This window comes from Nilaparvata lugens, chromosome 3 (genome assembly GCF_014356525.2).
Source record: "Nilaparvata lugens isolate BPH chromosome 3, ASM1435652v1, whole genome shotgun sequence".
Lineage (NCBI taxonomy): Eukaryota > Metazoa > Arthropoda > Insecta > Hemiptera > Delphacidae > Nilaparvata > Nilaparvata lugens.
In genome coordinates, this window is record NC_052506.1 from 18864206 (window position 1) to 18885195 (window position 20990).

Below are 20990 nucleotides of genomic sequence, written 5' to 3' on the forward strand. Positions count from 1 at the left end.
ATTTTACAAGAAAATTGCAGAAATATTTTTTTTAGTAAATTTAATAACAAATCGTTTGATATTTCATTTTTTAAGATTAAACAAATATATTAAGTGAAATGTCATTCTTAAACGGTCTGTAGGGAAACCCAAAGGACAGGATTGGCCAAAGCACTTGTAATAGAAAAACCTCAAAAACTTGTTCTGAACTACCTACCTTAAGACCCCTAGCCCCTGAAACGGTCAAAACAGAGGTAGCACGTTGTAGTGGAAATATTTTTTCACTCTAACACATCATTCATAATCTCTCTGCATGCAAGCTCTAAGAATAAACATCAGCTCCATACTTACTTCTGTCCTTCGTCATTGACCAGCTTCCTGGATGGACGGCGTCTTTTTATATTCAGACCTAATTTGGTCGTCGTTGATTGTAAAAAAATTTATTTGGTTTCCATGGAAACTTTTCTTGAGCACTCAGATGTCAGAGCCCAGAAGACGATTGCCGAGATTCAATGTTCCTTACCCCCACCACAAAAACTGCATCTGTCATTCTCATCTAGTGGGAGGACAGGAGTCAGAACACGAACACTAGGAGTCAGAACACGAAGCATCTAGCCTTCCAAATTTCAATTTGATACTAGTTTGAGTTCAGAATCATATTACAATCATATCTTGGAAAGCTGGGATGATAAATATACAATTAGGTAATAGATATGAAAGAAGGTGGTGAATCATCCATCTTTCAATGAAAAACTTTTGCTTGTTAATATAATGTTGTTTTTCCATCAATTCAGGCTATTGACATTGCTTACTTACTTACTCCTCAGCTCTACAGGTCTTTAGAACACTTGGCTTCCCTCACATAGCCTCTCCATCTGTCTCGATCCTCGGCCTGCCTCCTCCAGTTACGAACTCGAAGCGTCCTTAGATCGCGTTCCACATCATCCGTCCATCTATTTCTTGGTCGACCTTTTCTTCATCTGTTATATATTTTCTCCTTCCATATACATTTCACCACTCTTCCATCTCCCATTCTCAACATATGCCCCATCCATCTTATTCTGCCAGCTTTTATCGACCGCACAATGTCTTCATTGTTGAATTCCTCTATTTCAAAATATTTGTTCTTCCTCTCCAGAGACCATTCTCAAAAACAGGGCCCAAGATTCTTCTCACCACCTTTCTTTCAAAAACTCTCAGTCTTTGCATATCTCCAGCAGTAAGCACCCATGTTTCCGATCCATAAAACACCACAGGCTTCACCAATGCTTTGTATAATTGCAATTTTGTAGATCTTGACAGCATTCGAGATTTGAATAACTTGATACTAGCATACTATGCTCTGTTTCCCGCCATGATCATGTTGTTAATCTCTGCTGAGACTTTTCCACTACGAATTCGTCTACCTGTTGAAATGTGTTGGGTCAATCTTCATGTCTCTAGCATCTCTCCTACCTACTGCTGGTGACACTCTCAGGTATTTTGTCTTGGCCTCGATTATCTCTAATCCCATTTGTTTACTATTGCTTGCTAGGGATGTGAAGGCTTCTCTCAAGGCTGGTACTGTTCTCGCTACTATGACCAGATCATCTGCATATCCACAAACTTGCCATAGTCTATTTACTATGGTACTTCTATGGATATTTATCTCGGGCCACTCCCGTGTTTCGGATGGACACGTTAAGTCGTCGGTCCCGGCTGCCTAAAAAAAGCAGTCGTTAGGTCATATCAGAGGCCCTGAAATTGATCAGTTGCGACCTGAAAACTCTGACGCCAGACCTGAGCCAGCCAGGTCACTCGATATTATTTATTATGGGAGATACCTTCGACTGCTTCATGGAGAGCCAAATTGAACAATAATGCAGACAGCGCATCTCCTTACCCTTATCGCATTACCCCATACTTTGCAGGGAAACGCCTCCCAACAGTCTTGCCTATCCTTACTCTGGAGTAGGTCTCATTTAGGGTAGCTGCCACTAGTCTGATTAATTTTGAAGGTAAATTATTCTTGTCCAGTGCTTCAATTAGCTTTCTCCTGTACAAAATGTCAAACGCTCTATTGACATTGTCTTGACTAAAATGTCCCATCGAATTGAAATCATTGTTACCGTAATAAATAAATTCATGATTTTTTTACTTTCAGGTGAAATTCCTTATTTTGCGCTAATATTCAGTTCATAAAACTGAAGATGGCATCCAAGCAAGGCGCTATTATTGGTTGGAATCTATTATACAATATGCTGGAGAAAGACATCAGGTGCAAGCAAGACGTCCTAATTGGCCTCATTCACTTGATACTAGTCAATAGAAAATACCGTCTTCTAGATTCTACCAACACAAAACAGAATTCTACAGAAATTCTACCTTCAACATGGAATAGTGATTCTTCATTCTTTGTTTTCTCGTACATCAATACTATCAATAAAATCATTTATGAACTTCAAGCAATTATTCCTTGCAATGACGTTTTGATTGTTAATTTTTTGAATATAAGTGCTGTCGACGTGAGAACTGTGCATTTTAAACTGTCAGAATATGTGAAAAATTTAAACGGTACTCTGGACGATTTAATTCCTGAGTACAAGAAAATTGTTCAAACGATTGAAAGTAATTTGCTTATAAATGATGCTGTAACAAAACATACCATTACATATGACTCGTAAATGCAAATTACGTAATCTCAACCCGAAAATTACATGTAGAATTTATTGATACATATATTCGTATCGTCAGGGGAAAAACATAGTACTATCCTCACAAGAAAAGAGTCAGGCATGAAAAAATAAAAATTATCTAGGCTTGCCAATTGAATAGCTTTGTCAAACAATTTAAAAGAATAAAGTTACAAAACACTTATATAAACTTTTAGATTGATACTTGCACGTCACTAGCCACTGTAGAGCATCTTGACTAAGACTAAGAGTGAGGAGACCTTAGTCCTTGAATGGGTTGAATGTGATCGCGTTCGAGTTATTCTCACGTGCTCCCTGGATATCTCCGCAACCAAACGATACAAAACTATAGTTTCATTCAGCGGAGAGAACTAAATGATCACTACGTTGGGCGAGCAATGTCGAAACCACACTAAGGCGACTGAACCCTCACAGGGGGCTACCCAGTCAGAGGAAAAAACGAATGTTGCTTTCCATGAGGAAACATTATATGTAATAACTTTTTTATAGTTCAGACACTGTGTTTCTTGTAAGTATTTGAAAAAACACTTACTTTTCTTGACGTATTTAGGAATGCATTTCACTCCTGACTCATCACTCCTCACTTCATCAGCCTGACACCAGGGGCGCTTGCTTTCTATAGGTTGGCCAGAGACTCAACACACTTGAACAATAAGAAATTTTAAAACACCTTAAAAGTGACAAATCCAATTTAATCAATGACCAAATAAACTTCAAATCAAATACAATATTTTCACACATTTTGACCACACAGTCCAACCCATAGCCCAAGCGCCCCTGGTGTCAGCTTGATGAAGCTCCTACTTGAAATGCATTTCTCAATATTCCAAGAAAAGTAAGTGCTTTTTTTAATATTTACAAGTAACACAGTGTCTGAACTACAACAAAGAATTTTTTTTATTTTTAGAAGAAAATATCGTAAACAGAATTTATTGATCAAACAAAGCTTACAAAACTAAAGTTAGCCTAATAACTTTGAGATAAAAGTTACGAAGGTATTATTTTTTAAGTTTTGTAGAGCAATATTTTTGTAACAATTCTTAAAGTGTGTTGAAAATTGTATTGTTTCCATATCCTAAAAATAAATATAATAAAGCAACATGACTGAATTTAACCGTATTTATTGTACAGTATATTATGCCAAAATTAAGAATTCAATTATTTCTTTCTGAGTCATCAGACTATGGTCCAATTAGAAGATCCCTAATTGTTCGGTGCGAGAACGGGTTAAAGATGAAATATATCAACTGCGCGTGTCTTACTGCTGTATTCCTAATATTATAAAATTGCAGGCTTTTGACTCAAATAACTGGCAAAAACTTATCTGTTTGATGTTTTTGATATGCAAAGCAGTGCCTTAAATCTTGATGCTGTAGAAGGGGTAAATCAGCCCAAGGGATCAAGTTGTGAGTCCGTGACTGTAGCAGTGATCTCACTGATATCAATCTTTTTTAGCCAATTTTTTCATTTTATTTTCTTCACCAATTTTATTGGCTATTTCTTATTTATTCTATTTGAGATTAAGAATAGGCAACACAGATAACATAATCGATGTCAATAAAGACAACGTTCTTTTCGAGTTATATGATGTGAATCACATCCTAGTTATTTTGTTTGTAACTATCATAGAGAAAAGATACCGTTGAGTGGCATTATTCGTCTCTGCATTTGAGATTGTAAGAATTTGCGAATGGGAAAAGGAGATGTTTACTGAATTTCAAAATAAACCTTAATAGGCTGGATAATTTATATTTATTTTAAAAGCTAGGTGTATAATACATTTATATTGACAATATCTTACCACATAACGGTTATTTCTATTAATAAGACGTTTTATACTTTTTTATTTCAACCATAATGTGATGTATGTTGGTGAGTTGCGCTTTGGCAGTGGGAGTGAGCAGCTTGTGGAAGCGATGGTAGTATTGCACGAGTTGAGTGAAAGCCAGCTGCAGAAGAGTCGAGCCGGTAAGAAGGCTTGGGAATGAAGAGAGAACCTCCTGGTTGATCACTTCTAGGGAACGTTTCCAGCCCGATGAGAAAGACTGGACCAGGGCAAGTGATTTACCTACAAGAGTAATATTATATTCATGAGCACGTTAAATCATTCAATTACATTATACAAAAAGCCTTGCCATTCACAAAAAGCAATAACAAACTTTCTACTGTATAACTGAGACATTATTTATTTATTCAAATAAAGCATTGAAAGTAGTTGAATTATAATCTATTCACACGACAGTTCAATGGAAAATACTGTTCAAGTGAGGTTTATTACTCTTCTTATAGAGTCGATTAGGTAAAAAGGTACGGTATTCAAGGTAAAAATAGAAAAATATCGAGTGACCTGGCTGGCTCAGGTCAGGTGTCTGTTTTCAGGGCCTCTGACATGACCTAACGACGGCTTAACGTGTCCATCCGAAACACAGGAGTGGCCCGAGAAAAATATCATGCCCAGGCTGGGATTCGATAATGATCCATTGATAGGAAGGTGAATAGTGAAATGATTTTTTCTATACAAATAATATGGTACCCATAATACATGATTACATAACTTCTGATTTTTATTACTTCGTATAGCCATTGTTCTTGAAGATGGAGGAAACATTTCACTCAACTATTTTTCAATAAAACATAATTGCAAAAAGTGATGGTATGCCATCACTAGGCTAGGCTAGGCTAAGCAAGTGATTAGTATGACTATGAAGAGCCAAAAATCTGATACTTAAGAGTTACCAAATTTTATCATTATGCCATTTTGACACAAGTATGCAATTATAAGAAAAATTATTGAAATAATTAAACTTAATTGTGAGTACTAAAGTCTTGTAGAAGACCTATAAAAATGGGAGAAACTCATAGAACTTCGTTCGCACATAGAATATTATCACTTAGCGCCGGTTTCCTAACTCGTGATTTAGCTAAGTTCTAGACTTTAAACAGCTGGAGCCAGAAAATTCGCTTTCCAAGACGGGGCGTAGTCGCTGTTTTCATTTTCTCATTTCTATAATTGGAAAAGTTTTTCCTTGACGAAATAATTGAAACTTTGCACCGTTTTCTCTTTATTTTATTTTGTGTTCAATTTTCTAGTTTTTCGAAATTTAATTCAAAAGTGACAATGACAACGACTAAGCCCCGTTTCGGAAAGCCAATTTTCCGACTCCAGCTGTTTAAAGTCTAGAACTTAGCCAAATCCCGAGTTAGCCAGCCGTAGTGCCGGTTGGAGAAAAGCCGGTTGAATTTTAATTCCACGAGAACCAATCAGAAAAGCCATCTTTTCAAAAAAGCCTTCTCTGATTGGTTCTCGTGAAATTAATCACGGTTGAATTTTTACCGGCTTTTGTGCAACCGGGCCTTAAACTACAATAGCTTGAGTTTTTTTTATTGACTTACTTTCTTGTTTCTTGAGCTGGTCAGATTGTCCTTTCTCAACAATTGCTTCGCCTTCCTTGACAAACTGAATCATTCCACCGAAATGAGGAGACAGAATCTCCTCAACATACTCAGTGCTCCACTGACTCAATTGCTCACGAAAATGTTCGGCTTCCCTTGAACTATCTCTGGTGTGTTCCTTCAATCACATTAAAGAAAATAATCTATTCAAGTAATAATATGAATTAGTTTGTGAAATGAAAAGGTTTATGCGAATAGCAGTTTGTGATTCATGCATTAACAGTACCTAATTTGGACTAATATGCAATCAAGAATCGGGAATGGAATAGTAAGGGCTATAAGCCTGTTTTTCCGTTTCCAATCATTTTATGATCAAGTTGTATTGTCATAGTTCTTAATAAATAAATAATATTTTGTTTGAGGATGTCTATATACATGCAAGCTACAATTTTCAAGAATACTTGAACAAGGAATGACAACGTAGAAAAAAACTTTACAACTCACACAAGCTAGAAAATGTGATGAATGGAAAATTTGTCATGTTCATTGTCAGTGAAGTATCGATTGGAAGCCTATAGCTTGATATACTGTACAGCCTACTGTAGATGTCATCACAACTAATTTATATATAGTAAGCTATCAATCAATCAATCAAAATTTTTATTTGTTATCGAACATATTTCATACAAATAGAGTTGCTATCCATGTATCAGCATTTGGAAACAATATAACATTCAAATAATATTATATATATATATATATATATAATATATATATATATATATATATATAATAAGCTGCTAGAAAGATATAGAAAATCATCCGACTGTTGAAAATTTGAGGGTTGTTTCCAAATGTATTGCAAGAATCGAACATTTACGTTGTAGCCTTGAAACACTTCAACCTTCCGTTCCAATGAACTACTGCTCTGCTGAGCAGAGAGAGAAAATCATTGGTTGTTATGGGAGTGTTCACACATTTGCAGACTCCAAATAATATGTGAATACTCCTATCATAATCAATAGTATTTTCTTTCAGCAGAGTAGAAGCTCATTGGTAAGCAGGGCTCTAAGACCAAAAATAAAATATTTATTGTTTTTCAACAATAACAAAAATGTACATACGAGCCACAGTAGTCTATAATGTTAAATACATCATGGGCACAAGAGAACAAATTATTGTGTCAGATTATTGACAACAACGAGGTTACTTTTACATTGGGTGGCTCATTGGAGTACCTAAGTGATAACGCGCCGGTCCAATAATCAAGAGAACAGGAGTTCGAATCTCGACCGGGGCAAAAGTTTTTGACAACAGCACAATCACATAGATAAGGCCACCCCGTCTTTCGGAGGAGACGATAAGCCGTCGGTCTCGACTACCTTAAGCGTAGTCGTCATCTCTCACCACATTGAATTCATAGTTTATATTTATTTATTCATTTTCTCAGTCGTACAATTATTTTTACAGTTATAATTATGAGGAGGCACAACAGGCTTATGCCCAAAACTGTCCCTTTTCAAATTTATACTACAGTCCAAATCAAATCATCCCTTTCACTCATTACCCACGCACAAGCCTAAGAGCTTATGTGGGCATCACCCTCATTATTATTATTAAGTCTTATTTAACAGTACTTTTACATTGAGTCTTATTTAACAGTACGTTTGAGGGTATTTAAAATGTCCCAGAAAATAGTTTTGGTACCTGATCACCATTAAAAGAACAAAATTATCTTTTCAATAAATAAATTATTACAAAACTATAAATTCTCAAATCGGTCAAGTTTATCGACACACTCGTTTATCGGTATTATTTGTTATTTCTTCAACAGATTTCAAGAAGGCCTCATATCTCAAATATTTATCAACAAATCAACAGCGTAAAAACTAGAATAAGATACAGCGGTACCATGTTTGATATCACAATATATTATTATCCAGATTCAACTCACCATCAGTACACTGAGAATCATATCGTAGTTGTTAATATGGAATATCAGTTGCTCCTTCCTCTGTGGGAAAATTGCAGCCATTCGTAGGATGAAAAATTCAACTTCTTCAAGAAGTTCTGCACACAGCTTAGTGACAAGTTCGCTGGGAAAATTTTCACTTATACCAACAATTGCTGCACTGAACTCAGCATATCTCCTTGTGATCTAATGGAAATGGAAAAATGCATGAATATTAATAAATTGATGTAGATACAGAAATAATTCAAAAATCGGTAAATTATTCAACAAAAGAGAACAACATAACATAGATAAATTACCAGAATTATTGAAAAACTGTTGGAAAAATTGCTGGTATTTTAAAATTAATTGCTTAGAGAGTTAAAATCACCCAGTTCAATATAATGAGTTTCTTATAATAAACTATTAATTTGTATACATTCCATAAATTGCATCAAGTAGCATTTGCTAGCATTATTTTACTAACTCTATCTCTTTAAATGTTTGGTTCAATGATTTTATTACAGCCAGAAAATACATACAGTACACTAGGCCATGTCAATACAATAAAATTTCAAACAGAATTACAATAACAATACATAAATAAAGATAATACACAACATGCAGTGCCAGAGCAGGCTTCAAAGCTATTCGGTTAAAAAAATAATACAGAAATATCAATAAACAATTACTAAACTTCAATTCTATCACAGTCTATACAGCCTTTTCTAATTTTAATCTATACCTAATTTTACAATAAATTGTGAATAAACTAAAACCATAGAAACTATTATCACAGTCAATTTACTTAGTGCTTACACAGTCAATTTACTTAGTTATATGGTGGTTGGGTCAGACTCATCAAACTCATGAATGGAATAGAACGGGTTGGCGACCAGCCATGACTTGACCCGTTTCTTAAAGCTCACCAGCGGCAGCTCTCTTATTTCATCAGATAGCCTATTGAAAGATCTGATTCCAGATATGGGAAAACTTTTCCTGGATCTTTCTAATCTCACCCTGGGCATGACCAGATTTCCATTTCCCCGTGTAGCATGACTGTGAACCAGATTAGCCCTGGTGTACAAATGAATATTCTCTCTAACCGAAACCAAGCACTTGTATATGTACAGGCTGTAGACTGTCATCACTCGTAAATGTACAAACAACGGTTTGCAGTGATCAATCCAACCAGCCCTCATCACAATTCTAATGGCTCTCTTTTGGTTTATTATCAAGTCCTAGAATACATATAATAAGCGACCATTCTTCCTCAAAGCACAAGCTCAATTAATGACTGAACTAGATTCAGTCTACTTTGATCAGATTAAGATTTACTTACGTAATGCGGCTTCATTTCTTTGTTGAATTTTGTTGGATCGCAGTCTTTAACACTCGCAATATTCAATCTGAAGATGTAATTAAATCTGAAAACAGAAAGTAATTTTATTTCGTTTTGAACTATAACATAATAATTGTTAATTTTAAAGAGAAATGAAATTATTATAAAGCTATTTAGGCCTACACATAGGTCTAATGTTCTATTGCATACTATTTTTTTAATGTCTCCTTTTATTGTAGTTACGGCTCAACAATTCATGAAGAGATAAAAAAAATCAATTCATGAAAAAAGTAACAGTTCAAAACAATTTTGAATTGAAAAATCAATTAAAAAAAAAATCAATTCATGACAAGATAAAAAAAAATCCATCCTTGATTTATTGTTCGAGTAGCACAATAAAGAGAAAATTTCTTCTTGAATAAAGTATTTAAGTTACTTCGATACATGAAAATAGAATGCGATTAAGCTGATTTTTGAATAATTATCAATATCATTTTCCAGAATTCCTGTAGAAGAGGTAGGTAGTTTTTAAACAGTTTTTCATTCTTCCATAGTATTAAATCATTGTTAATTTTCATTTTCTGCGCTTATTCCTGTGATAAAACCATAAAATTACCTTGGCCAGATAACTGATTGCATTTTCTCCCAGTAATCATCGAGGGCAGGCACAGCTCTCTTATGACACAACAGCTGATAATGCATTATCAAATGCAGGCAAAGGAACAAGGCGATAGTGTCGTAGCAGTTCTGCACAAACGTTTCTAGGTTTTTCTGAAACAATTCATCGAATACATGACATTTGACTGGTTCCATATTAATCATAATTGAAATCAAAAAACAAAATCTAAATTGAAACAAATCGAATAGTTCTTTATTTATCAAGTGTCGAGATGAAAATAAAATAATAATTAACAATAATCAGTTGAGAAAGTCTTGTCTAGAATATGGGCTCTTTCATGAAATACGCACTATCCTTCTCTCTGATATCAATCGGTAACTGATTGAAGAACTGAGCTCCCATGTAGGAGGGACGTTCTTCAAAGAATTGTCTTCTATGTTGCTGAAGTGCACACGTTCTTCTTGAGCGTGTATGATATTGATGATTGACATATTCTTAATTTTTGATTCAGAATAAATTCCATTACATAGAGTCTATAAACGGTCAAGATGTTGAGGCTTTTAGATTACTCTCGTACAGACTCTCTGAAATCTAACCTTAAGATTATTCTTACTGATTTTTTCTGTAATATACATTTTTTCAAGTTTCCAAGAGATGTTCCTCCATAGAGACCTATTCGAAAAGACAGGTGAGAATGAATGTTGACAAAGTAGATGGTTCTCAGTGTTGTCTGGCTGCAATACTTGGACAATACCCTAAGTGATAAAGGCCAGAGTTCATCTTCTTCAATACATCATCCACGTGGAAATCCCAAGACAATTGTTGGTCTATTGTAAATCCCAGAAGCCATGACTTTAAGGTTTCTTGAATCAAGTGACCATCTACCAGTTTCTCGAATAGAAACTGAATTATAAGATGAAAAAATGTTATAACGAAGGGCTCAGTTCTACAGGTTTACAAATCTGTACCACAAGACTCAAGGCAACAATTGCATGTCTAGATTAGAAATACTCAATATTTGTAACTTTTCACAGAAATTTGTGATAGTTCAAACAGTGTAAGGACAATCAACAAACTTGAACACGTGAGTTATTATTATTATTATTATTATATTTTTGTTGTGTGAAGCCACAAATTCTGAGCGGTGCTCAAGTGGCATACAACATGTCATTTTTAGAATGGAGTCACATGAATGCTCTAAAACAGTCCTCAATGGTATAAGGACAAGCCTCTACCAGTGTTCTAATTATCTTTGAAACAAATAACTTATAGCTGCTACACAGTCTTATATCCTCGGGAATGCAATTAAAACACTTGAGTCCTGAATAATATGGTCCCTTTTCGAGAAGAGTCAGTCTATGGATAGGGAACTGGAATAATCCTGTATTTTTACCTCGTGTTTCATAAGTATGACAAATTCGGTTAGCAATAAAAATATTCTTGTTTTTGAACACAAACGAAACAACTTCAAGGAAGTATATCGCTGGAACTGTAAGTAGTCGGAGTGCCTTGAATATGGTCTTACAGGAGAAAGATGGACCCACTCCCCCCAAAATCCGAAGTGCTTTTTCTGCATTTTTAAGTTTGTGTTCAAATGAATTCTTCCAGCCCCCCAAAACAAAATACTAAATCTAATAAGTGAAAGAAAATACCCATGGTAAACCTTTAGAGCTGTCTTGAGATTTGAATTCGACTTAACAGTCCTCAGAGCAAAGAGAGCATGGTAAAGCCTTTTCTGGAGTTTCTCTATGTGACCATCACACTTCAAGTTTGCCTGCAATTCAATCCCCAGAAAACTTTGTCTTATCAGTAGCAGGACACTCCCATCCCACAATAGCTGGATCATTCTCATTACCTCTCATAGAGAACTTAATAAAATGTGTCTTGCTTGGATTAAGCTTCAAGGAATTATCATAAAACCATCCATTGAGCTGCTGCATGGCAATCTTAGCCTTCTCCATGACATCTTGATAGTTGTTTCCTTCAAGTAAGATTGTTGTGTCGTTAGCATACAACACCAATTTACCATCAACATTGTAGGACAAGTCGTTGATAAATATATTAAACAATGTAGGCCCAAGTATGGAGCCCTGAGGAACCCCTCGCTTAACCATCTGCCATTCAGAAAGCAACTGAGAGCCATCACAATCATTTTTCACAGCCTGGTATCTATCCACAAGATAGGATCTCAAAAGTGAGTTGAAAACAATAGAAGAAGACGAGTTCATTTTATTATTTTCAATCAATTAAAATGAATCTTATTTCTAATTCGTTCCTATTTCTAATCACTGACAAATCCTCATTAGCAAATGAAGTTCTTTAAATAACTTCGATTGGATTACTAAATTTATATGGATTGAAATATATACTAGCTCAACTTCTACTTTATGATAAATAAACATTAGAACAAATTAAAATGTATTTACCAAGGAATAATTTCTACAAGAATGAATGCAAGTTAATCAAGAAGAGAAAGAGCAGTCTTACCGCTAACAGAGTAAGAGTTTTGCCCATTATCTGATTGAACAGCTTTTGGGCCTCCTTGCCTTGGACCATGAAGAACTCGCAGATGAACAGGTATTCCCTGCAGGCGTTGTCAACCAGAGCAAACTGCTCACTTCTGAATAATGCCTCGAACGGATACTGTGGGGAATAAAATTTATTATTGATAAATGTTCCTATATAGTGCATGCATGTTTAAAAAATAACGGTGAAGTACATTTGAAATATTTGGATCTTAATCAATTTTTTTATTGCGGAAGATGTCTACGTAAGCTTTTTGGTTGTGCTCGCATGTGGAATGAGTTCATAGGTGGATGATGATCACTTTATCTTCCAGCTAGTTTGTTTCTACTTCAAATAATGATGATCCAAAAATCTAGGAATTTAGTCTGTATGAATTATATTGGAAATAAATTCACCAAGAAAAGCAGGAGATATTTCTTGATAATAGATTACTAAATGAAACACAGATACTAAATCACTAGAATGAACTACAAGATAACTAAATGAACCACATATTTCAACCACAAATCAAAATTTCCAAACATTCAATTCATAAAACATTACTTATTACAATAGTTACTTTTTGCTCAAGATGATAGTTCAACAAAATAAACAAGTAGTCATCCTTAGTTTGATATAACAAACTTTAGTCAAAAATAGTTACGTTGATATGCATTATGTCAAACTACAGTTATTTCCATCTAAAATGTAACTATTAATATCAGGAATCTGAGTTAAATTACAGTTCACAAAGTTCAAAATTGGAAACATAAACCTCTGTTCTAGACCTAGACTATACAAGCATTTCTTGAAGCAAGATCCGTTCCTTGTCAAACTATCTTTCCAGAAAAGTATGTACTGAGGAAAGTAAACAAAAAGCATACGGAATACTAATTTTTTAGTGGATACACACAGGTTTGAATGATAGAAATACTAACAATTTCAAATTATTGATCAACTGATGGATTAGCTAACAGAATAATACCTTGGCTTCACTCTTTTGCGCCGAATGAGGAATGATAATTGGAGCTTCCAGCTGAGTTGTGAGCACATCGCCTCTGTTGCCAATCGTGAAGACTGTGCTCTTATTTTTCAACGAAGCTTTGTGGAAGAGGCCTCTCTGACCGACTTCCTCATGACCAATCAAGTCATCTTTCCCAGCGCTTTCTTCGTACTGGAAAATGAAGTGTTCTATTAGAAATAATACCAAAACAAAGTCAGTCAACAAATAATAAACACCAGTTAAACAAAAGTCGATGGAATAGTCGATGTGAAAAAATTTAGCATTATAAAAAATAATCCTTAGTTACATACAAAACGCATGAAAAGAGAGCTTAACAGATTTTGTCTATTTTTCATGCGTTTTGTATGTAATTAAGAATTTTTTTTAAAGGTTGCGTTTGTCTATTATAGACTTATTTTACATCTTTCTCTTCAAAATTAAATTTTCTACAAGTTCTATAAAAAAATATGTTGTGCTTATTGTATATTTAACATAGTAATTCTGCTTCAAACCTTAAAGGAACTTGTTTTTCGGGACCACACTTAAAAATTACTGTAGCTACAGGTCTGGAAACGGGGTTTTTCAATTTTTCAGTTCATTTTACATAATGTACGCTAAATTGGACATCTTAATTAACAGCCAACAAATACCTGTAGGGCTTCGTTTCAGCAAGGGAACTGAAATTCAGACGAAATATTTCACCCTGAATAACTTGGTAACTAAGCATTTTGGTAACTAACTCACGTCCTGACCTATGGGCACTTTTTTCAGAACACCCTGTATAAATTGGTAGGATAAATCTATTACCTGTAATTTCATAAGTCGTGACGAATAGTCTTTGAAGTACGAGAAATAAATTTTGCTCATCGTATCAGTGTACTCAGCATAGACCTCTTGTGCTACAGCCCTCTCATTGGCAAGAGCAAATTCAAAGAAAAACCTGCAACATTCGAAATTTTTGCCAAATTATAAAAATACTTCAATAAAGTTGTATGTTGTATTGTTTGAATAATCGTTTTACAATGAATTTATAATTTAGTAAAAAAATCGGTTGTAACAGTTGATGGCTAAGATACGAATTTATGTACATAAATTTTTGATATTGTAGAATTATTCTCATAGAATTAATTAAACCTGAGTTAATTTGAGTTTTTTATTTGAAATGAATGAACATGTTCAAATTACTGCAGGTTCATATTTGGATTGATTGTACTAGTTTTTAACGAAAAGAGGCATCAAAGTTTTGAGATTACAGTAGCCTACTTACTTATATTTCAGCAGCGCATTTTGTGGTATTTGATAGTTTGCCATTGGTTTACGAAACTTCGATATCTGCTCCATCAGGTAAGATCGAATTTTTGAGACAGCTTTTATCTTCAACTTTTCCAAATCGTCCTTCACATCTTGACAAGCTTTTACTTCTAAAAAAAAGGGAACTCACACTTCAGTTTTTTCCCTACCGGATAGAGGTTCTTAACAAATAAACTTCAAGATCTTCAAAAGTTGTCCTATATTAAAGCTGAATTCAGAACTGTCATTGTGAAATTCCATCCGAAATGGAATAGCTTCAAGAATTATAACAATATATTTTTCAATTAGCTACCCCCACAGAAAAATATAATATTTTTTTCTCTAAATGTTTTCATTTCTCACCAAATGTGAATATATAATATTAATGGTTCTCCACTAGCAAGTTTTTCCATTTAACTTTAATAACTTTATTGCTGGGGTAATTAAAATCAAAATACTACTTCGAGTGAGAAGTTCATACATATCTCTAATGTCTAATTAAATTTTATATGATTTTGATAAGTCTAGTAATTTCTAATATCGGGGACCGTGCTTCGCTCTGGAGTACAAAAGCATAAACAAATTATTACGAAAGAAAAAATTATAATACCATTCATAGTTCATACACAAATGTTCTATCTAATCACAGTAAATTGAGATTAATTATCAGAGGAATGCAAAAATTTCCGTCACAAAGGCCCGGTTGCACAAAAGCCGGTTAAATTTTAATCCTGATTAATTTCACGTGAACCAAATCAGAGAAGACCATTTCAGAAAGATGGATCTACTGGAATTAATCAGGATTGAAAATAACCCGGCTTTTTTGCAACCGGCACTAAGTAACTGATTGAATGATAACAAAAGTTCAACAGCTGAGTCATAATTTTGACACAGTCCCACACACATAACTCGCTCACTCACTTCCATCATCAACAGACGACGAAATAATTATTATCAGCTGTTTTTCCAAGGATGAATAATAATTATCCTTTTAATGTCCTCTAGCGAGTTCTCCCAGGGATGAGACCTAGTGCAATCGAAATTTTATGTAATAAACGTACTATGCTATGAATTTCGTGAGAATCGTTGGAGCCGTTTTCGAGATACGGTGGAATACAAACATATAAACATCCAAACATATAAACAGAAATTTCTCGTTTAACAGTATAGGATAATTACCACAGCGTGGTAACAGCTGTGCCTATTGGAAAGTTGTGTGTATATTTTTGGCTTCAAAATTTTCTGAAATAACTTAATTTATTCAAAGTTCGGTGATATCAAGTGCAATATTTGACTATAATTTAATATTTTAATCATTCTAAATTCAAAATTTCTAGCTCATATATATTTTTGGACAGAAATTGAACTTTAACTTTCCTCAGTAAGAACATAACCTATTTTTCAGACATTTTATTATTTTTTATCAAAATTTGGGAACATAATAGTTTTGGGCTATGCCTGTTGTTCTATCCCGATCATATTCATATGATTTGTAATTGTATCAACAAATAAGTCCTTTACATTGTAATTCCTTGGAATGGCAATCAAATAATACAGTATATTATTTACGTAAATCAAACAGTCTTCAGCGTTTTTGTTTTGAAGGTGGTTCGCAGGGTTCACAAGGATCAAACACAGTGCAAAAAGTTTTGCTCTTTGGAGGGATCCCTGTGAAACCAACATACAGTAGGCTATATATTTAAAAATATGACAGAGAATTCTATTATTAAAAAATCATCATGCTCGGATCAAGAATACCGTTCATTAGTAGACTAGCCAGAAGATACATATTAATTTTTTCAATATCTGTATAACAGTGTTCATAGAAGTTTTCTATGATTGACATTAAGCTTACCTTTGAAGCCATGCTCCTTCACAAAATTAATTTTGTGGTTGAGAAGATTCAAATTTGTAAGAAATTCCTTTTCAGTAACTGGAGAATCAAGTATAGCACTGAAAAAGAACATTTAATTATTCTATTGATGAGAGAATAATGCTTAATGATCAAGTAATATCATCATCATCACAATACCGTTGAAATATTACTGTATCACTGATACAATGCAAATTGTTACAAGCAGAGATATAACATGAAATTCCATTAATTCAAACATATAATATATAGTAGTATTTTTGCCCTGTAACACTAGACTGTATTGCAATTATTAATGTTTTTTTATGACATTTACGTGATTAATATTATTATGGAAGTCTAAAATTAAAAAATTGCTCTTATGCAATAAACACAATATCATGTCACTTCGTATTGAACACGCTAATCAACCAGAGTAGGCTAAATCTATAACTATTCGATAGGCTATCGAATAATAATAGGAGACACAATCTGGTTGAGATAAATTATTAAAACAAATTTTAATGTATATTGAATTCAAATCAAATAGTTTTTTATTCACAAAAAATTATATACAAATTCATAAAATTGATTTAAACATTTAACAGTGAATACTCTCCACAAAGACTGAATTTGAACCATATAGACTGAACATTTTACAAAAACTCACTTGATCAATCCTTTTGAAATAGATATATCATCGATGAACTGACTCAGTTGTCCACGAATAGCTTGTCTATTATGTAGTTGTTGACTCATTGATACAGACTTCTTCTGAAGATAGACAATTTCACTGCTGATACTACCCAAATCTGATTGGAATCCCATCAACATTGATTCCATTCGCTGTAAAAATAAAAATATTGTTTTACAAAGTTGCAAAGATTACATAACTGTGTAGCATGATTGAATATCCAATGTTGTGATCAAGGCTTCCTTGGATAGAACATGTCAAGTAGGTTATGAACACATATTATAATACATAAACATTTGGCGGTGTGTCAGCCCAGTATAGTTGTAATAAAAAAACCTCTAAGAATCTCTTCCTGATTGATTCCGATTGAATCTCTTCACCTTGACAGTGATTCCACATTCACCAGGTAACCACTAATCAAGTCTGTCAGGCAGTTGAAAATTCTCAATGCTAGCACTGGAAAATGCACTTCATTCTTGATAGGTAACGACGATATACATACAAATTCACCCTTTCTCGAGTCCCATGCGACTGCCCTTCCTCTCTGGACTGTGAAAGTCCAGATGATTTTTCTGACTTATTAAATTTGATTGGGAAATAATCGATAACTAATAACGCAATTTAAATGTTCTGATATAGGTAGGAGTATATTTTCAACACGCAAACCCAATGAGAATCCTGAATTTATCAATGAGACAGCACTAACTTGTCTGTGTCTTTGTGTGAAGACCTTCCTGTAATATGACCGTAATAATAAGTTAAAATATATGAGGTTTGCGCTAGCTAAGGGATGAGATAGGATGATAATAGGTTCATCTTGACAAATGAAAACTGCTTGCTTCTTGGTGAATATTTGCTTCTTAGCAAAGTCTGATAATCTAGTATTTATGAATTAATGTTTTAATTAATGGTGATTTGAGTGTGATATTTTTGTTTTTTATTCTGTTTTCAACCGTCAAAATTCAAAGTTTTCGTTGTTTTTTAGTGAAATTGACTAAATTTTAGAAAAGTGAAACCATAACCCTATTTCGGACTTTTAAAATGTAATGTAAATTTGGGAGAGAAATAGTACAAGGAGTATCCTTAGTTTTTCTCTTCCAATCAGTGCTACTTTGTGAAAATTATAAATAAATAAAAATTGTATGTTTAATGTTTGCCTTGTAGAACACAATTTTGTTCTGCTCATCAATCACATTGTTACTGAAAAAATAAATGTATCTAAATTCACCTTGATAATACCTACTTCATTGCAAATAGTGCTTAGAATTAAAATAAATATTGCAAAATAGCAAGTCATGTACTAATCTTACGTTATTTTATTCCTCAGAGCACTTGGGGCCAAGCCAAGAAGCTCTTGTGGCCATGAAGCGGGGGTTTTCAAACGTTTTTGCACTGGCGGCGGGCAAGTCGGCTGGGCAGAAAGCTCTCCGATTGGCTTATTATCAGCTGATTGGGTTGACATTCGGAAATCAGCTGATAATCAGCCAATTGGAGGGCTTCCTGCCCTGACAATTCGTCCACCGCCAGTACAAAACAGCTTCATGTGGCTTGACCCTTATAAATTATTAGATACTCACCTTATTCTTTGATATTATACAATTAATTATTGAAGACAAAATAATTTTAAAAAATTTATAAGGTCCATGAGAGCTACAATAATTTAATATTACTTACTTACTGGGCTGGGGTTTCCAGATAAGCAGTGTCAAAGTTTTCCAGCCAATAACAATAAAAGTAATCTGCATGTCTATTCATGCTGTAGATGCGCTGGATCCCCAGAATAGAGGCTTCTCCTCACTCAGCTCCCGAAGAGAAGAAAGTGGCTTTTCTTATGAGTTTCTCCATAACAGTTCATACAACTTCAAATACTATAAGTCCATAATATTCTCAGGAAGACTTTTAAAGAATTCAATGACCTGTGTTGGGAACCTTTTTTAGGTTCCTGCTAGTCTCCTTCGTGTTATCTCCAGCTTGTTGGAATGCCTGGTATTGTAGCCATGCACATCACACCTTCTTTGCAGCTGCTCCTGGTTTTTCTTAACCTATACAGTAGGCTACGTATTGACTGTGTACTGTTGAGATTTGAAGACCAAATGGTCTTCAGAGACCTGTTGGAAGACCAAGAGAGCGATGGGAGGATAGAGTGGCAAAGGACGCTAGGGAGATGCTACGTGTGAGGAGATGGAAAGGTGCGGCAATGGATAGAGATGGCTGGAGGCAAAGTTTAACTGAGGCCAAAGCCCGATTTGGGCTGTAGCGCCATTTGAGATTGATTGATTGGCTGCCTTTATTAAAAACCTAGGAGGGCGAAGTTAGGGCGCAGCCGGCCCTCTCTTACACTTGACCCTCCAATAAAATTCTAAGTGAAACTAAACACTGAGAGCGAGAGAATGAAGAGTGGCCGGCGCATGACTCTACAATAGTAAGCCATAGATTATGTGGCTTTTGAAGAGCGAGTGATAGGCCATAATGAGGGTGTTGCGATCTACCAAGTTTCTTAGTTTTCTGAAAAGGTATAGACCTACCACTCGTGTCAGTTTCTTGCAGACTTGCTGCACATGATGACTCCAGCTTAACCTCTCGTTCATCCAGAATCCTAGTAGGTTGACTGCTTTAAATGATTCTGTTCTCTTCAATAAGCAGACCAGGGTACTTGTTTTATCTTCATTTAAGCTTCAGTTTACAAAGAACCATAACTTAGCCGCCTCAATGAGTCTGGTAGACTCCTTTCTTGCTTGTTCCCTGGTGCTGGCTTCTCTAGAAATCACGACGATGTCATCTGCGAAGAGTACTGCACCCTGACTGCTTGTGAAATCATTTATGAGCAATATGAACAAAAGGAGGCCAATAACCAATCCTTGTAGTAGCCTATTATTTATAGTAATTATTTGCAGAAGTATTTATAGAGACAATGGCTTACCTCTAATATGTCATCGCATGCTGTAATCTGATTATGCAGACTAACAATATTCTGGCTTTCTTTAATGTAATCTTGAATGGATTTGTTTTCAACTTCTTTTAGTTCCTTTTCAACCTGTTTGGAATATTCCCGCAAATCTTTTCCTGTACGTAAGACTTCTTGTACAACATCATCTTCAAGCGGCTGAGAAGAATTATCCTCAGCCATTGTAGTTGATTAATATTGTCTGAAACATACCATAAGTAAACATATAATATAAGAATTTAATCCATAGAGATTACTTTCATATTGCTACATTCAAAACTAAAATTACAAAAATTCGTTTTAAGTATAAAAAATTACTTATAAATAAAAGAGAAATATGTAATAACTGATTTATTTATGCTAATTTGAAAGTGTAGCAGCAACTGCACTCACACTCTTGTGCTTGGTAATATTAGTCTAAAAGCCCACCTTATAAATTTGTTATTATAACTTTCGGAAATACTTTACATGACCGAATTCAACTTGAACAAGCATTTCTTTAAATACATTTGTTAAAATGTTCTTTATAATAATAAGTATGACACTGTTACTTCAAAACATAACCTCAACATAAAAAAATTGACACATTATCAATTTCTGACAGTCGATAGTTTGACAGTTTGATAGTCGACAGTATCGACTATCGACATATCAACCTATCGACTTCAAAGATTCAATAGCAAAAAAAATATAAATTATTATAGAAAATAAAAAAGAGAAAATGA

The 20990-nt window shown here is 34.3% G+C and overlaps 1 protein-coding gene across 2 annotated transcripts; it reads right to left on the bottom strand.

The window, feature by feature from the left end:
* Positions 1-4396: 4396 nt before the first annotated feature.
* On the bottom strand, positions 4397-20869 carry LOC111056262 (vacuolar protein sorting-associated protein 52 homolog). 2 transcript variants are annotated; one of them, XM_039423180.1, is made up of 13 exons: positions 20695-20869; positions 20242-20467; positions 17298-17473; positions 16631-16728; positions 14753-14906; positions 14293-14425; positions 13468-13656; positions 12465-12620; positions 9975-10129; positions 9359-9443; positions 8020-8223; positions 6066-6243; positions 4397-4740 (listed from the first exon to the last, which is right to left on the bottom strand). In XM_039423180.1, the coding sequence occupies exons 2-13, from the start codon at positions 20446-20448 to the stop codon at positions 4493-4495; spliced, it is 1983 nt and encodes a 660-aa protein (XP_039279114.1). In that variant the 5' UTR covers positions 20449-20467; positions 20695-20869; the 3' UTR covers positions 4397-4492. The 2 variants fall into 2 exon arrangements, with proteins under 2 accessions (XP_039279114.1, XP_039279115.1); XM_039423181.1 differs by having other exon boundaries at positions 20659-20857.
* Positions 20870-20990: the final 121 nt, after the last annotated feature.

Excerpts from the sequence above, each read along its gene's own strand:
- LOC111056262 (XM_039423180.1), bottom strand. The coding sequence starts at position 20,448 with ATGGCTGAGGATAATTCTTCTCAGCCGCTTGAAGATGATGTTGTACAA. Across the intron at positions 14,907-16,630 it reads GAAGGAGCATGGCTTCAAAG|AAGTAAAAGCTTGTCAAGAT; the intron begins GTAAGCTTAATG and ends CCTTTTTTTTAG. Across the intron at positions 12,621-13,467 it reads CGCAAAAGAGTGAAGCCAAG|TATCCGTTCGAGGCATTATT; the intron begins GTATTATTCTGT and ends TATTCCCCACAG.